The sequence below is a fragment of the Homarus americanus genome, unplaced genomic scaffold (assembly GCF_018991925.1).
Source record: "Homarus americanus isolate GMGI-L3 unplaced genomic scaffold, GMGI_Hamer_2.0 scaffold50281, whole genome shotgun sequence".
Taxonomy (NCBI): Eukaryota; Metazoa; Arthropoda; class Malacostraca; order Decapoda; family Nephropidae; genus Homarus; species Homarus americanus.
Genome location: NW_024742338.1, coordinates 936294 through 954381, shown reverse-complemented (window position 1 = coordinate 954381; position 18088 = coordinate 936294). Strand labels below are relative to the sequence as shown.

Genomic DNA, 18088 nt, shown 5'->3' with positions numbered 1-18088 from the left:
TATCTGCAGTATCTTTTAAATTATTTCATCTTTTAAATTAGATACAATAATTTCTTCAGTTGCTCTTTTTGGTAATTTACTTTCACATATCCAACTGTTTAAAATGTTACTTACCCAAAACATTCTTGAGTCTACAACTGTATTAAGAGCTCTTACTACCTGTTATACCCTTAACTTTGATCAAATTATAACTATAAAGGTAATCACCTTGTCCTAGGCTGTTGTTATATTCATGTACTACAGTGTCACTGGTATTTGTATATATTGTACTGTATTGTGATGCGATACATACATGGGAGAACAAACCTGGAACAAGAGGTTTCACCTTTGTCTTTAACAACTAATTATTTCAAAAAATTCTTGTACTGTACCTGTATCAACTTTATTTTTTCAAAGAAATAACACATTTTTTTTGTACACCCTTTGTTTAAACATTCATTTCACACCTGATTACTCAATTTCCATTCTTAATCCCTCTTAGTTTCATACAACAGAATCATGAAATCATTACAAACTACTTTTTCCTAATTTCAGAATGTTCACTATTGTTTTAATCTTTAACTTTAAATATTCTTCATTAATTATAAAACCATTTTAATTCACATCTTAAAATTTAGTTCAGCGTAATACAGTACTCAGTCCCATGACCAGACTCCTAAATGACTCATTACACAACTCCAAAATCACAAGAGTACTTAATTACTTCACAACAAAATTATCATACTGTATTTGTGAACTTGCCATAAGATGCTGGTTTGTCATTTTCCATACAACAGCACTGTATTCACCCAGACTTCAAATGTAGGTGTTTAATACCATTAACATTACCCAGATAAGGTGTACCATGTGAAGGAAGGTAGCATATATTAAAACTTTTATGTGCACATATAAATACATATTAATATATATAAATATACATATATAACACCAATATAATATTTCTTAGGTGTCGAGATGGTCAGTGGAAGAAATGTTTGAGGAAGATTTTACATTGGTCACTCTGCTCCCCAAAGGAACAAGGTGATAAAAATTTATAGATAGATAGAAAGAATCAAATATCATCTATTCCAGGACTTTGACAACATGCCTATGACTAAACCTAGGGCATTTCTGTATTACTGAGATACAGGCAGGTTATAATTGCTAATGATGGCTCCATTTATCCACTACAGAATGAACTCTATCCTTCAAGAATGTTACACAGAGCCTTAGCTTTAGTATGAATATTATTTCATGCTTCATAATCAGGCTAAAATTTAAGTTTCATGTAATGGAATTTGCAACAACATTTTTAAATACAAGTTGTGCACTATCTTAAGTCTCAGAGAAAAGAAAGAACACACCTTCACACACTAACTCCTTTACATTGTAATCATTTGAATACACAAGATCAAATTCAGAGAAAATCTTGCACTTTCTATTCATTTTGTAGCCAGTACGTCTTCCACTTGCATTATTTCTTCACCAAAACCTCTTCAGTGTCAGACTTAGTTTTGACGGTGTTATGAAGATCACAAACACTTCAGTCTTGTTGTATTGGAATTTTTAATACACTTCAATCACTTGGTACCAAACTCACTAAACATGTCTGTTGAAGCACCTCCAAATCTCCTTGACAAGACCTCAGCATCATGTGACCCCTAATAGGTATAGGAGTTGCTTGCAATAATACCTACAATAGTTTTGATTATTACTAGGTTGCACAATGTACAATAATGTACCAAGATACTGAATTCTACAAGATCAAGGGATGTTGACACGGGGGTATCCATGCCTCTACTAGACAGGCTTCAGAACAGAACTTCCTTAACTTGACACTGCTAGGGCTGAAGTCATCCACTTAAGTGTACACAAAGCATGTATACTTTCACAAATTTGTACACTTTTAACACAATCCTCATTTTGACAAAATAAATATAAAATAAATAAAAATAAAACAATTTCATTACAATAATTTTGCATCAATTTATTTCAATCTAGGCATCCAAACTCCACTGTTTCACATTTATAATACCTGTATTTCTAAACAGATGAAAACACACACAAGACAACTTTTAAGTTCTTTATTGTCTTGCTTTACAGTATGTGAACAGAAAGTTATGAAGATTACAATAACGGTATTACTTAATTTTAACATCCCAGTCTGATTGGAGTTAAAAATGTTGAGGCGATGTTGCTGCTGCTTCACTGACTGACGAGGCGACGGACATGTGGCTCACAACAGGCAGTACTGGGCCCTGGGAGGACACAGCCCAGAGGAACACCAACACCGCCAAGTCTCCAAGCTGGCACTTAACAGTGGCTGTGAGTCCCTAGCTGCATAATGCTACTGCATCATGTTGGCACTATCTAGTCTACAGGAAATAGAAATAACAGAACAAGTTCCATACAGAAAAAGCAGTATTAAAATATCACATCTCCACAAGTGAAAGATGCAACCCAGAGAATGCCATTGTGAAGCTGAGGCAGCAGCCTACTAGAGTCCATCTCTGTCCCTCCATTACAAACTTCCTACACCTCTCTATCAGCCCCTTCACCAAAATGATGAAATGTCTTTATATCCACATTCTATCAGCCACTCCACAGAGCACAATTAACACTGACACCCTCCTCTTTTTAACAGACAACTACATCAATGTCATCCACTTCATATATGGATTTATTTTCAGTTTCATGATATGTGCTCCAACCATGTACTGGTCACTTGAAAAGCTTCAGCCAAACTTGTCACACCCCTTAAAATTTAATCCACATATATACACACACAAGACAGCCCATTAATAATTTTTACTCCACCACCACCACCTTCATGAATCCCTTGCTAATGCTACCCCCAGGATAAGATCCATCAGCACTGGCCTGCCCACCAAAAATTAGAAGGAATTATCACTGCTCCAGCAGCCACAAGTGATGAGACTCCAGAGGAAGCTACGGGTCTTCCTAAAAGCACAGGTTAATATTATTATTACTTTTGCTTCATCATAAATTAAATTAGCAAGGGCTTTAAACAAATCACATTGCAGCTTAGCTGAAAGAAATAAAAGAAAACAAAAATAAAATACAATCAATAACAGAAAAAAATTGTTTAAAGGTTTAGATCAGGTCTGATCTGGACCCTGAGCAGGCTGCCACACCCACACCCTACTCTGCTTCAGGTGTATGTACATGTACAGTTAAATTTACAAACATACAAGGCAGAAGTAAAGCATGTGGCAAAGGCTAAGTCTACATCATGTGTGACATACATACAAAGTGTTCACACACCTCAAGTTGGATGTGTCCAATTTTTTTCCCAACAATCTCATCACATTCCTAGCATAGACTTATCATCAGGATTACATTTCAAAGTTGACTGTACAATGTATACAAGCTTAACTGAAAATAGATTGGTTGATTTGTGCAGGTGCCTTGATGCCCATCAAGAACATGGAAGGGGCAGGTGAACACCACCTGGTTCCTGGGGGTCCCAGTTGGTCTGCAGTCCTATGGCAACCTCTGAGTCACTTGTGTACCAGTTGGAATTGGCCTGTTCACTGTACAAGGTCTCCTGGGTTGTGTTGCCTCAAATCTATCAGCTTATGGTAATTTAAGTGCACATTAATGGTTCCCTATACAATAGGTGCAAGTAAATTATCACTCACATCAATTACCAAATGATGAACGCATTTTGAGAATATACACGGCCAGTAAGGCCCATATCACAAGCCTTGGGGTATTGATAACTTGATAGTGCACCATATGGATCATTCAAGCTGGCAATTTAATGTCCACAAACTGAAATGTCAAAATCAAGCTGGTCAATATTATGGTTACCATGGGTGAAGGTGGCAAGTGTGAAGTTTCTTGATACTGAGAATAAAAATGGGTATTGTATGAGTCCCAGAGATTGCTGCCACCATAATGGTGCAGTGGTGGCCAATATCATCAGCAGTGTGTGTCCCTCATGGAGATGGCAGTAGTAGAGTGGTTGTAGAATGTGACGGGGCTCCCTGGATGATGGCATCAAATGATGTGTGTGTCTGCAATGGGTTAATAACAAGAAACTGAAGTTGATATCAATGAAGGATTCTTTGGTTGGTAAAGGTGAACACTTCTAGGGTCACATTTTCTGAGGATCTTCATTACAAGAGTTGGAAGTACAGTTTAGTCCAGCTGGTTGTGCACTACAGTTCAATGTATTAATGTTGCCAGATTGGTACGCACACTTTAGACAGCACGGGGAGCAGTGCACACTATGGTTCCTTGGGATGATAATGATTTTCTTGTTCACCTAGGCAGGCATCTGCACAAGACACCACCTGCACGCAAGCACATTGTCCCTTTGTTTGGGGGCCACCAACGGTTTGTCCATGCATCACACTATTGCACTGCATTTAACGCTTGGTATAGTCTTTCAATTAGGCCAGCCAGACATCTTGTTGTTTGAGCCTCTACACACCCCTTCCACTAAACACTGGTACTGGTTGCATAAATTAATAATGAGAGCACACGTAAACTCCCACTCACAGGAAAAAATGCACTTCCTAAAAAAAAAAAAGGGGGAGAGGTTATACCCAGTAGAGGGAACACTGAGAGTGATGGTAGGCAGCTTGCAGATGGCTGCCCGGTCCACTGACCAGTGGGGCCAGTGCTGCCCGACCAGCTAATCAGCTAGCAACACAGGGCACAACAGGAAGCAAGTGAAATCATCCACATAAACTAGACTACAAAACGGTGAGGCCTCGTCGCCCCAAGTCCACACATATGGGGATGACTAGACATTGCCAAATCAAGACCAAGTCCTGTTTCTTTTTGTTCATTTTCCCAATGACTATGTGGGCCACAACACAATGGCTATTAATAGTATCAAGAACTGGTGCACACAGACTCTCAACCTATGTACAATCATGAGAGGAAGGGATGACTACCTTCACAGACAGAGGAGACATAATGTGGTTTGCATGAATCAAACTTGGGCAATGACATATACTATCTCCTAACTAATGCAAAGTAAACTACAATCACAAATTTATTTTTGTGACCTGAACAACCTGCTGATCAGTTCAATATTAAAAGCCCTCTCCAAAACACAACAATTGGCCTACCAATAACAGCAGATTAAAAAAAAGTCCAGTAAAGTAAATCATAACCCAGAATTAGGCCCAATACCTATGCAGAAAATCAAATGCAAATAATTCAATTTGAATAAAATCCTAGTGAGGAACTGGTGAGCATATCACAGCCCCCATAGGGAGCAGCGAGCTGGTCCATGTCTCCTGGGACGTTTACATGCCACTTTTGTTGGGATTTCCTCCAGGCCAGACAGCACCGTATCACACCACATTCTCCTCTCACAGTCTCTCCTATAGAGTTATTACAAGGTTATCAATTCATGTGGGCTACCATATAGTAAATATTACATACAGAATAGACATATAGCCTACGATTCTATCCTTGCGACACTTCCCCCACGGATGGTACCTGGGAACAGGTAGCAGTGCCCTAAAGGTTACCCAGGGCACAAACACTTTCAGTACTTACAAATACCTCTCTAAAACAATATGACTCAGAAAATTTGCACGGCTATGCGTATGGCTTCTTTTTAATGACCAGAATACATTCAAAACTAAAATATTCTGTCCTTCATGCATGTGGGCTTGCTGATGGTTGTCCTAAGGGTCCAGCCTCAGGCCCACATGACACCAGGGAGGGTGTAGGACTGGCGCCCCGGACCATCAAGACGGCACATCACGGGCGAACCTCCATGAGTCGGCACTACACATTTCATGTGTCCTCACTGTTGTTGTTGCTGCTGCTGCTGCTGTTGATGATTCAACTCTAATGCTTGCAGTTTCTTCCATAGCTCATCTCGCTCACGTTCACGTTTCTTCTCCCTGCAAAAGTCCAGTGAGATCTTTCATGGGTATGTTGCTTAAATTTAGCATAAATCTATAATGCAATCTTTGACCATTTACAATTTCACTGTATCTCATATCTTTATCATCTCTTTATTTCTACTCCTTTTATCACTTTTGTGTGGGAGGAAATCAAAGGATACCAAAACTACAGAGGGAAAATAATATGGCATGTAATGCAAAACTTATGTAAAAAGTGACAGAAAAAGGCTATGATGGCAAGTTGGTAACAATTGCACATACTTTACTTGCCTTTCCTAAACTTTTTAATGCATCACATACAAAACTATTAAATCTTCCCTCCATGCTAAATCACTTTGCATTATATTTAAATCATCTGGTTTATTTTTAAATCATTCCCAAATAAATGTGGTGAAACTGATGCAAAATTGACAAGGGTATTTAATATCAATGTACTTTTCCACTTATCCTCAACTCAGTTTCAGTGTAACAAAAGACATCAGTATTTCTGCCAAAACTGTTATTCCATGAAACAGTTTTAGCTTCCTTATGATCTTATGCAAGTACAAAATGGAAGTAAAGATACTGCCAGGAGTCCCAACCCACAGAAAAAGTATCCACTACACTAAGAAGACCTGAGGGGCACCAAGTAAAATTAGGTTCATTAGTAACGAAGCTCTTAATGTGCACCTTTATGACAATTATAATCCAGTAATACTGTATAAACATTCACTTAATGAAGCATGTTCGTGTATAACTGGGGAGCATACCCAACAGGATGCATAATAATGGTCAGCCCCTTATTAGTAACCAAGAAGGAAAGGCCTGGAGCTGCCTTCATTGTATTATGGTCCCACAGATTAGACCAAAGTCCAAATTCATTCACAACAATAATGCACAAAAATTCTAAAATTTTCCAGAAATATTTTTCCTTATCAATAATAAACATAGTCATGGATATGAATAAGCGAGTGTTTCTATTTGTTGTGTTAACCTTTCCCTGGCCTTCCACCACTTTCTGAGATATTTGTAATATTTGATCCATTCTACATAAATTGAGGAATAAAGATGCCTGATGGGCAGATAAACCATAACATGCTTCACGATATGCATACACATGCATATTCGCATAAGTTTGTTAAGCATTTGATATTGTACTGTACAGTGACCATTACTCCTTACGCTCTGCATAACACCATGTTTCTCTATGTAGACTTTTTTTATAAGTCAAATATATGAATGTAGGAAAAATACTAGTCAATAGATGCTGAATATCAAACCTTTGCCTCTCTGCCTTATAAGAAGCTGTAAGTTCATCAAACAGCTTGCTGTTCATTTCCATGAAAGTCTTGAGCACATTGTAGACTAACGCAACAATTGTCTGATTCCAGTGTTCCTGCAAAAGAATACAAATAACATAAATCTACAAAATGTTGCAAGAGGACAAAACTATCAAGTGAAAGGTATCTGATAACAGGGAATACTGTACATACAATAAGAAGTAAGAAACACATTAACTAACTAGCCATATTTTGTGGGAAGTTAATCAAAACAAAGTACAGTATAAAAAGTAAGGACTGCAATAACTACTCAATGGAAAAAAGTACTCTCACAGATAAGTTGTGCCTGAAATGTAAGAAACTGACTAAGTTACAATAACAAGTGGTAACGAAAATCAACCCATGCCATCTTTTCCAGTAAAATGAATGACCCGAACCTATCAATTATATCTATCAACCCAATTTCCCGGAGTGAGTGAGTTACATAAAGCCTTACAAGAACATCCTGATCATACCTTGCTAATTCTGTAGAGTGCTGGAAACATTATAGGCAGGATCACATTTGAATTTTCCTCTATTAGACTCATGATGTACTCATTGTTCCAGAAATAGAGTGCCCGCTCTGCAACCTGTAATTAAATATACACTTGGTCACTGTATGGACAGGAAAAACTTTGAAAATTCTCATAAAATTTTTTTACATTACAAGTCGCATTATGATCTTTCAGCACTTCAATGCACTGCATACCAGTCCGTTCTCCAACTTGAACTTATCAATATTCAAATATGTAATACACCAACTACTCATAAACAAGCTTCATAAATCAGAGACTACCTGTAACAAATCCCCTTAGTCAAGAAACACACCAAACAATCTTCAACAAGAATCTGCCAAATTACACCTTCATTGAGGCTATGGAAAATTATCCAGTAGAAACCATCTTTAACACAGTTGGACAGCATCTCATTTTAAAAGTTTCTTATGTGGTGAGCTGGATAGACTGAATAACTGAAACATGGGACGGGGGTGGGGTGGGGGGTAAAGGGGAAACACCTTCGCATTGTTAATCAGAAAAAAGAGAGATAGAAAACAACCACCATCATCATCATTGTTTTATGGCTATACTCCAGGCTTGTGTAGGTTAGCCATGTTTACCAGATGGCATGGTGTGGCATGGTGACCCTGTTGCCATAAGGCAAATTTGAAGTAAGTTTTACTGTACGATGCCCTTTCCTAGTGCCAAACTATTTCTATGGTAGGAACTGGGCATTACATGTAGGATGCCCAGTGCCCTCTTATGTTCATTAGAGAAATTTGCTTATACACCAAGTGGTTCATAGAACTAACAGTATCTGAATTCCTGGGTGATAAAAAAGCACATTATATAAAACTTACCTGGAAGTGAGGACTGGAAACACACTTTGATATCTGCTTAAACAGTGGCTCTTGTATTTTGACAAACTGTGATGGTTCTATCACATCGAGTATTTCTTCTATCTCCCCTAAAAACATTACCTGAAAATATTTAAACAGACATTATACATTATAGAGAATGTCCAACTATAATTCAGTTATTATGGTACAAGTGGAAATACAGGTTATTATAAATGTCTTTGCACTGGAAGGGGTTTCTAAATACCATATTACTATCCCATAATATATTTAATCTTCAATCTACCAATTAATTATTATTATAACTTAATTTACAGCTGTTACCGTTATCTCCTGTCCTAAGGGTTGGTGGTTCATGCTCGGGGCACCACCAGTTGCCTCTATGTGTACTGAAACTTAGTATTCAGGTTGCTGTATGTGCACTACCACAACAAGCTGTCATGCCTAAAGGAAACCTCTTTCACTTTTTTTCATGTACTATAGTAGGAATGAATGACTGAAAGAGAGAGAGAGAGAGTGTGTGTGTGCGTGTGTGTGCGTGTGTGTGCGCGTTTGTTATGGGTATCAAATATAAAACAATACTTAATATCCTATACCACTTTTGTGTAGGGGTGGAGAAAATGGTAAAGAAATGTGAAGGAAAGCGGGAACGTGACAGCAAAATGGTGGAAGGTAAGAAAGCACTAATAAAGAAATAATAGACATAAACATAAATAGTGACATTCAGGTTAATGAAAAACTGTATTCCAGGTAACTTGATGTCTAAGAAGAAAAGTAAGTTTTACATAATGTATAATCCAGTTAGTGTCGACTCACCTCCTTCTGACTACAAGTTTTGGGCCAGAATTTGAGTAGTCCCTTAATGACTGGCTCAGTGAGTGTTGGATCCTTCTCAAGAAACTGCACCACACAGTAGGCCAGCTGCGCATGATATAGACTCAAGCACTTCACTTTGTGCAGCGGAATCAGCACCTTGATCAAAAATTGCTTATGTTCTGCCTTGAGTGGTAGAGCAAACCCATTGATTATACTGGAATGTAATAAAAGAGAAAAATTAACATCTATACATCAAGACCTCTTCAACTAACACGCCATAATAAGGTTTCAAGAGCTTTGTCTAATTTGATCTTTACTAGCTACCATTGAGCTACTATTATCTGAACTCTAAACTCTGCCAAACTATGAACTTCTAATATTTCAACTCCAACCTTTACCAAAGTATCAGGCAGTTTACTAAGAACTAAGACAAAAATTATAGCAACACATTTCTATATATTCTTTGAGCCACATGTAATTTTTCTCTTGCAATCACATTCGTACTGTAGCACAAGGTGGTCAGAATAAAGGGCACAGACTCTCCCTGCAGTCATTCAGTCAGTGTAGCTGCTGTATCATTTGTGTTCTCTTGTGAAGTTCCCTCTCCTTAGTACATCTCTGACACCTCCCACTATTGTATTGCTCCACACAACTTACATTCAGCAGCAGGTAATCAAGATCAGTATGAAAATTTTTGATATATAGTTTTAGATAAGTACAGCCCCAGACTAAACAAATCCTAGCTGAGCAACATGGAATTGTTGACTCTTAAAAAGATTCCTTCACTTTTGGCAATAAAAATTACACAAGAGTATCAAATGAAGAAATGACTACCGAGTGTGAAACCAAATGGCAGATACAAACTTCATTAGAGAAATATATTTCTAAGGGTACATGCACACGCAGTAAAAAAAGTACCGCACAGATATGTGTGAAACAGTTTGACACCACGGACGAGGGATAGTGGAATATGAGTGTAAGATAATTAATGTAATGGTGTTGATATTATGCCGGACCTGTGGGACATAACTAATATGGCCCTACCACAAGTAGGTGGAAACCTTCATCATACAGGCATGCACACCAACCCTCCCAGCACATCAGGTGATGTATTGATCATTACGGAAGTCAGCAGATCCCCCCTTCCCCTGTGCGATACTTTTTTTACTGTGAGTAATAAGCATAACCACTGACTGCTTGGAGAAATGTTTATTGAACACTTTCTTTTAGTGTTCTAGGTCAAGAAAAAATATTTAGGTCATTGTGTAAACATTCCCTTCATTTACAGGGAGGCTCATCTGGCAGGACCAGAATACTTTAGTGGTACTGTTAGTGATGGGAGGAGTGTGGCAGCTTCATGATGGTTCCATCATTATCACCTTCAAAAGTTTTAATCATAACCACTGCCTCTTATGTACTGTACTGCTCTCTACCATCCCCCTGCCTTCAAGAAAGGGTTAAACAAACATTTTTAAAAACTTAAACAGAACTAAAACCAACTTACCTTCCCAAAATTTCTAGAAGTTCTCCTACACCATTGAAGTGTTCCGTTTCATATACAAACCTGAAACACAAAATATTTGTATTACTTATCTGAGAACAAATAAATTTCTTGTACATATATTTCTTATCTACTAACCCTAGTCTATTCTCAAATGGTGAGCTAAAAACTGACTTGGTAATAGCAAAATAAAGAAATAAAAAGAAACAGATATATAAATAAACAAAATAATATAGAAAGAAAAATAAATAAATAAACATAAAATAAAATGGGAGATACGAGTATTTGCTGGAGTCACAATATTAAATTAGAGTAAGTGTGACAGACACCCAAGTGATCATTTAAAATGAAATGGCTGAGAAATGAGCCACAAACTTGATGCAGAGAGATACTGTAAATGGCAAAAAAAGCAGAGATTGGTGACTAAGAACAACACATATAGAGTTAAAGTGGCATTAAGCAGATTGAATGACACAAATAGAAACAGATATGCACACAGAAAGACATAGAAAGTGATAATACATAAGGAGAGACAATCAATGACACAGACAGGTAAACACAAAGATAATAGTTCCCATTACTTTCTGTCCATGTCTGGTTCACAATAAAGCACAACTTACCTAAGGAAAATATTGTTTATTTGTTTTCTGATGAATGCTCTTAGTCCCAGAAACTTTCCATATATCCTATGTAGGACAGTCTTGAGGAAGTCTCTCTCTCGGGGATCCTCACTATCAAATAGTTCCAAAAGCTGAAAAAAAGTAGAAAAATAGTACTGTTTGAAAGACTATGGCACGACTGCCAGTTGCAACCCAAAACTTGTACTCTTAATTGTGCATGAAATACAAAGTTACTTGTTAAAAATAAACTATCTTTTATTTTTGTAATTCTTGCATGGAACTTGCCCACTATAACACAACTCTGCCAAAATCAAGAGCAACAGCCTCTCTTATTTACAGTTATTCATTGTAGTTGCTGGGGTTTATTTGTTCAGCTGTGGAGCCCTACTATAACCAGGCCTCAATATTTCCATTTGGTTTACCTATTCTTTACTTAGGATGTTATTTGTTAGATATCTAATCTTATAAAGCCTTAATGTAGGGTGGCTAGAATCAACAGCAAATACATGCACACAGTCTCCCTTTTCCTTAGCACGTAAGTCCCCTTCCACAACAAAGCCCTCAAATCTCATATATTCCCATCACTTCACTTAAGCCAGCATCAACCATCAGTAAATTATCACTTACTGCCCAATTCTTCACTCATTCACACAAATTTCTGCTTCCTAGAGTTTCATACCGCCCCCCCCCTTCTTCATGTGTGTCCTTCAACCCATTCCTTGCTTAGTTTTTCCCACTCCCTCCTACCACCTACATGGAAACTATACACAACTTTTACCAATCTCTCTCTTCCCACCCACAGTGTCCATGTCATGTGACAATATCCTAATCTACCTGACACCATCTCCACTTCTCCTTATTGACATATCTTAATTTTTGCATTTTATTTTCCTTAAGAATTTCTCTGGAGTATATAATTTCTCTTACTTCAAACTGGCTCCTGTCTCTTACATCCATAAATGTGTCAATGTATAACATTATTTCTAAGAATATTGTTGAAAATAATCAGTTATGTATTCTAAGAGCCTGAATAAAATTTCACATTCACAGATAAAAAAAAATAAATAAAAAGTCAAGTTCATCCATCTGATTGAGGCTTAATCATCCAACAATAAAATTATATCTGGGTAATTTACATCTAGAAATATCATCATCAACCACAGATGGATGTTCAGTTATATCCATCTCTGAGCGCACCATCATCTCTTGGTGATGTCCACTTTTTCTTAACCCACAACATTTCCCAAAGATTTCTTAATAATAATTATCTTCCTTGGAAAACTGATCACTCTATAATATATAATACAATAAACTTTTAATGATATCCAATCCCTCAAGATGTGATCACAAGGTGCCTTTACGTACTAGATAACTGTAATACTAAAACAAAACTATTCATGAACTAATAAACTGCCAACTATGACTTCTATTAAAGTGCCTTAAAAAAATCATATTGACATTGCACAATGAATAACAGAGGTTTTCAGGAAATGTTCTTAACTACAAGAACGACATAGTCCTGCTCTCTATGGTACACATCCTCAGTGGAATTAACAACTCACACTGATAAGTTTTACTCTAATACTGTACTGGAATAATGTTGAGAAGAGGTTACAAAGTGAAATGTAATATATCCACTTCATATTAAAGCCATGTACTGTATTACATATAACAAAAGAGAAACACATAAGATTGAAAAGTCCTTGATAACTAGATCATCAGTTAAGAATCTAAGTTGAAAATGCAATACAGTATTATATAAGAAACTGTGTAGTGATATCTCTGTTAGCCAAAACAATTGGCGCAGAGCACTTCCGGGGATGAGAGATTTCCGGATAACGAGACGACTCTTTCAAAGCTGGAAAAAAATCCTCCATCCCCGGAATTTTCCGGGTAATGGAAAAATTTTCTTGGAAGTTCCAGAATTATGCATCATTTCATCTCTCAAAACTGGGAAAAATTACCCCCATCCCCAGAATTTTCTGTAAATTTCCAGATAATGGAAAAATGTTCTTGGAAGTTCCAGAAATTGTGCATTACATTATCTCTCGAACCCGGAAAAATATCCCCCATCCCCTGAATTTTCTGGGTACAGGTGTACTGGGAAAATTTTCTCGGTATTTTCCAGAAAATGTGACCCTCGGAAAATAGTTCCAAAAGCTGGAATTTTCCAGAAAATTCCAGCTTTGGGAGTAATTTTCCAAGAAAATTTTAATTCCAGCTATTGGAGAGTTCCAGGTTTGAGGGATTCCGGCTAACGGAGATATTACTGTATATAATGTCCTTGACAAAGTTAGGAAAATTTATGATTATACTTATGTCCACGAGGTAAGGAAAGGTGTATGGGGAAAATGTATGATACTGTATATGGATGAATCTAAACAACAAACAGAAAAGGGTATTTTTCTTCTTTCATTATATAATACTATATTGGGAATCTCTGAAAAGTCTTATTTACTGTACAATGATCATATGAATATTCTTTGAATGGTTAAAAATGGCTATGTAAAGTATACACTACATTATTTTTTTATGTAAAGAATACAATACTGTACAGTACAGTATATACCTCAGTCACAATGATAAAAGAAACTGACTACTGTACTGTACTATATGTACTGTACTGTATGTACTGTACTGTACTAAACTGTGCTTACCTGTAAAACAAATTTCTGATCTATAACTCTCTTGCCAATAGCTGGCTGGAAGTCTGGGCTCTCTAAGAAGCGTAGGAAGAACTCGTAAACCAGCTGCAGGTGCGGCCAAGAGGCCTCTAGGGTTGGATCATCCTCTTCAGGATCAAAATCTGGGTTATCCGAAGGAGGAAGTGTTCGGAACAAGTTGCAAGCAATCTGAAAATTTATTAAGGATTCTTGTATTCTCATGGGATGACACACTTATAACATATGAGTGTGTCAGTAGACACTATTCCCTCCTGTCTCAAATATAATTAATGTACTCATGTCATTCTGTAGATAAATTCCCTTTGAGTAAGATCATTTTTGCAATCACCAACAAACAAGAGTTTTAGCAAGAGCTGAATACTCCATCACCAAACCCTACCTATCTATCAACTTTAATTCATTCCTGACTTAATGGTGTGGTGGAGCTACACAAAGGCTTTCAATGTTCTCTCACCCTTACAGTGACTATGATGCTCAAGGAATAAAGATAATCTAACCCTTATCATAAATGTAAAAAAGGGAGTAAAAAGTTAAATAAAATTTTATGATGCACTTTTTCAAAATACTTTACATGGGTGAGATAGACAGACAGATGGAGAGATGAGTGAAAATCAATATGTCCCGTTCCATGCAGGAGACAAGTGAGACAAAAAGGTGGCAACGTGCAATAAGAGGAAATTAGATGAAGACTTGTAAAGGATATTCAGTGACTAAATGATTCACACATTTTCATTAATATTTCACCAAAAAGCCTTAACCAGAAATAAAACAAACTATGGTGGCATTACACTTCATTGTAACACTTCTGTATTTGTTTTGAACTGCTCAATTCATTATACTTAACCACCCTTGTATATGTACTATTTCATCAGCATAAAATTTTAACAGCATTCAATAATCAACCAGACAAATTATAAAGAGAAAGATATCTCCAGCTTGTTTCTGTTCACTATATCACAAGTTTTCTATAAATTTACCAATAACTGACTTCTTTTTTTTTTTACTTTCTTCTTTACCATTTGTGTGCAGGGTCCTCTCTCTGCTGAATGAAATTGTGTGGTGTTGGCCAAATAAAATATTAAAAGTGGCATCCCTGTAGTGAAGTGGTTACCGAGACGAGAGCAATAATCCACATTCAGCATCTCCGCTACCTTCCCCAGTCTTCTCACTTATTCATGTAAGAAGGGTAATACTGGATGTTGGTGGAGTGGCAAGTGAGAGGGCATGAGGTGAAACAGAATAACACATTTGAACAAGTGTGTATCATATTGGATCTGCATCACTTAACTGAACCATAAATTAACAGTAATTACACTCCACTTTTATTGGGGGAAAAAATAATTACATGAGTCAAACAGGAAATTAGGAAAGAATCTGAGTATAGATGGAATAGAGAATTTACTTGTGGAATGCAAAAATAATGCCTTCAATCATGACATTCATTCTATCTCACCTCACCACTTCATCCAAACCTAACTTTTCACATTTTAAAACCAACATGATAGTCTGTCCTTACCCCTGTGTAGTATAATCTCCTTCATATTTTTAATGTTTCCTCCATCACCTACCAATCTTATCTGATAATGTAGCTTCCATCTCCTAAAAATGGCAGTGTCTCTTATGATTTACTTATCATCCATTATCTAATTCACTGAAGTGTACTTCAATTTACTCAGAAGAATTTCCCTCTATGCCTGTTCAGTTTTTCTAATGCTGCTTGATATTCTAAACTATCTTCTGTTTTTGTCACATCTTATAAAAAAAAAAGGTTTATCTTCACTCCACCATCTTCTTCTCCCTTCAAAAAGCTGACTTATTATTTGCAATTGCCTTATAAGTTCCCCATTGAAGTTAACTCCAATACATTTCACTTAAATCTTATTGCACATGTAGCACACTGGCATACCTTCAGCCCTAAGATTTTAAATTCTTACGAGTATTTCTGATTCTTGACAATCTTACGTACACCAAAATGTTATCAATGTGGCAGCACAAGCCTCTCACTTATCTACTGTCTCTTACACTACCAGTCGTGTATGCTTCTAGCTTCTTCTCCTTTTCCTGTATCTATTACCAAATACCGCAGGATTTGAATACATTATGGAGTTAGAAGTATCAAGAACACTCATGCCTGGTGCAACTAATATTTTTATACTGATGCCTCTTTATCCTGCTATTCAAATTTTTGTTACCATGGCTTACAATGCTCTAACAATGTACAAATCTAAACCCATCAAATCAGCTTCCCTCATATAACCAACTTTCCTAATACCCTTCAGGGTCCTCTGAAGAAAATACAACATTGACTTCACTCACTTCAGTTGGTAATTACACACAAGAAAACTCTTAATCAGAGGTGATGACATACCATTCGGATTATCTCTGGATACACTGGCTCTGTCAAGACTCCTCGACCTGCAGTGATGTAGTCCACCAGTTCATTGAGTGTACTACGTTTCATCTCCTTCCCTTTCAGGTCGGCCACCGGGTCGAGGAAATCGAAGCCCACACAACACTGCCGAAGCTTGCGCAAGAACAGGTCCTCTTGTTCTGACCCCGGAACATCTGAGGTAAATAATTTGGATTAATTCTTCATTCTAGCAACCACAGACACTGTTTAACAGTACAACATACTTCAAGCAAGCACACTACTGTATCTGATGAACATATTTTTTTCTTGTTCTGCATTTAAAAAATATCTGTAAACTGATTACAATTTGCATCGATTTCATTATTAGTTGCCTCTTGCCATCTAGATAATTTACTTTTAAGGTAAATGTTGGATTGACTCCAAAATCCTCAAATTAGTGAATTGTACAATATGGTCACAAAGTCTACAGGATAAACACCAGGTCTTTTTTGATGACACATTAATGACTGGTACAAATTTACTCATTACTTATACTCTATTGTCTTTAGAACGTCAAGGATAAAGGCTCCCTTTAATCCTTTATGAAGAAGTTTAAAACATGGTTCACAAGTTAAGTCTAAAAAAACAAAAGTTAGAAATACAAGTATTGAGAAATATTGAAAATCATGAAATACCTGCAGTACTTGGCATACCAAGTGTGCCTGTCAATCATATTGGAATTACTGTCATTATATTATGGTCTAATATGGGTCACAGCAGTAACACTAGGAACTAGCCCCACTGCCATCTCCAGCATTTTTATCTTGGTTAATTTGCTATGACCTGGCCCCCGGGAGTGGCAAAGTGAGCATAAGACTATGATCCAGTGTGAGGCTATTAAGTTCCTGGAAAAAAGATCTTTTCCCTCATCATCTATGGACAGTAGTGGTATTCTATTTTGTACTTCAGGGACTTACGTTTATTGTAAATGTCATACATATAAATACTGTACAGTACAGTACAGTACGTGAGCAAGATACATCTTATCTACACTAATGATAAACCCTAAACAACACCACAGAAGCTTCCAGAACAATACTGTATATTCCATTGTGCTTCATTTTTTCATTTCCAAAAGCTACCCCTCTATATACTGTGCCACATATTTGATCATTTAAATGGGAATTACCTGATTATCATATTGGAAATACAGCATATGCCCTCCCTGCTGTGGTCATATTTGTTTTACAAATATTATTGAAAATTAATTTTGCAACTATGAAATTGTAAAACAATAATATAGAATAACTTAAAAACAAAGCAGATTGTGAGACCATCTACAATAGATTAATCAAATATAAAAACTAATGTTAGTCGAGTGTTGTACCTAACCCAAGTAAATAAAACAATGACGGACACTTACCCGTGTGCCAATTGTTATTTCATAGCACACGAAATTACTATAAATACTGTACAGTAGAGTAATAACAAAATTATTCCATGAAGGCAGCAGGAAGCTACAGTACTGTACTCTGTCCACAAGCTTTACAGGGTGTTTAGGTATTTTGGGGAGAGAATTGTAAATATAC

The 18088-nt window shown here is 36.8% G+C and overlaps 1 protein-coding gene across 1 annotated transcript in view; it reads right to left on the bottom strand.

The window, feature by feature from the left end:
- Positions 1-1951: 1951 nt before the first annotated feature.
- Positions 1952-18088, bottom strand: part of LOC121876826 (serine/threonine-protein phosphatase 2A 56 kDa regulatory subunit epsilon isoform-like) — a 29759-nt gene continuing 13622 nt past the window's right edge. Inside the window, exons 2-10 of the mRNA XM_042382268.1 lie at positions 16518-16714; positions 14123-14317; positions 11466-11596; positions 10849-10908; positions 9345-9558; positions 8532-8651; positions 7651-7764; positions 7136-7251; positions 1952-5873 (exon numbers count right to left, since the gene is read on the bottom strand). Coding sequence (XP_042238202.1) covers positions 5774-5873; positions 7136-7251; positions 7651-7764; positions 8532-8651; positions 9345-9558; positions 10849-10908; positions 11466-11596; positions 14123-14317; positions 16518-16714 — 1247 coding nt within the window. The 3' untranslated portion in view covers positions 1952-5773. The remainder of the gene's footprint in view (positions 5874-7135; positions 7252-7650; positions 7765-8531; positions 8652-9344; positions 9559-10848; positions 10909-11465; positions 11597-14122; positions 14318-16517; positions 16715-18088) is intronic.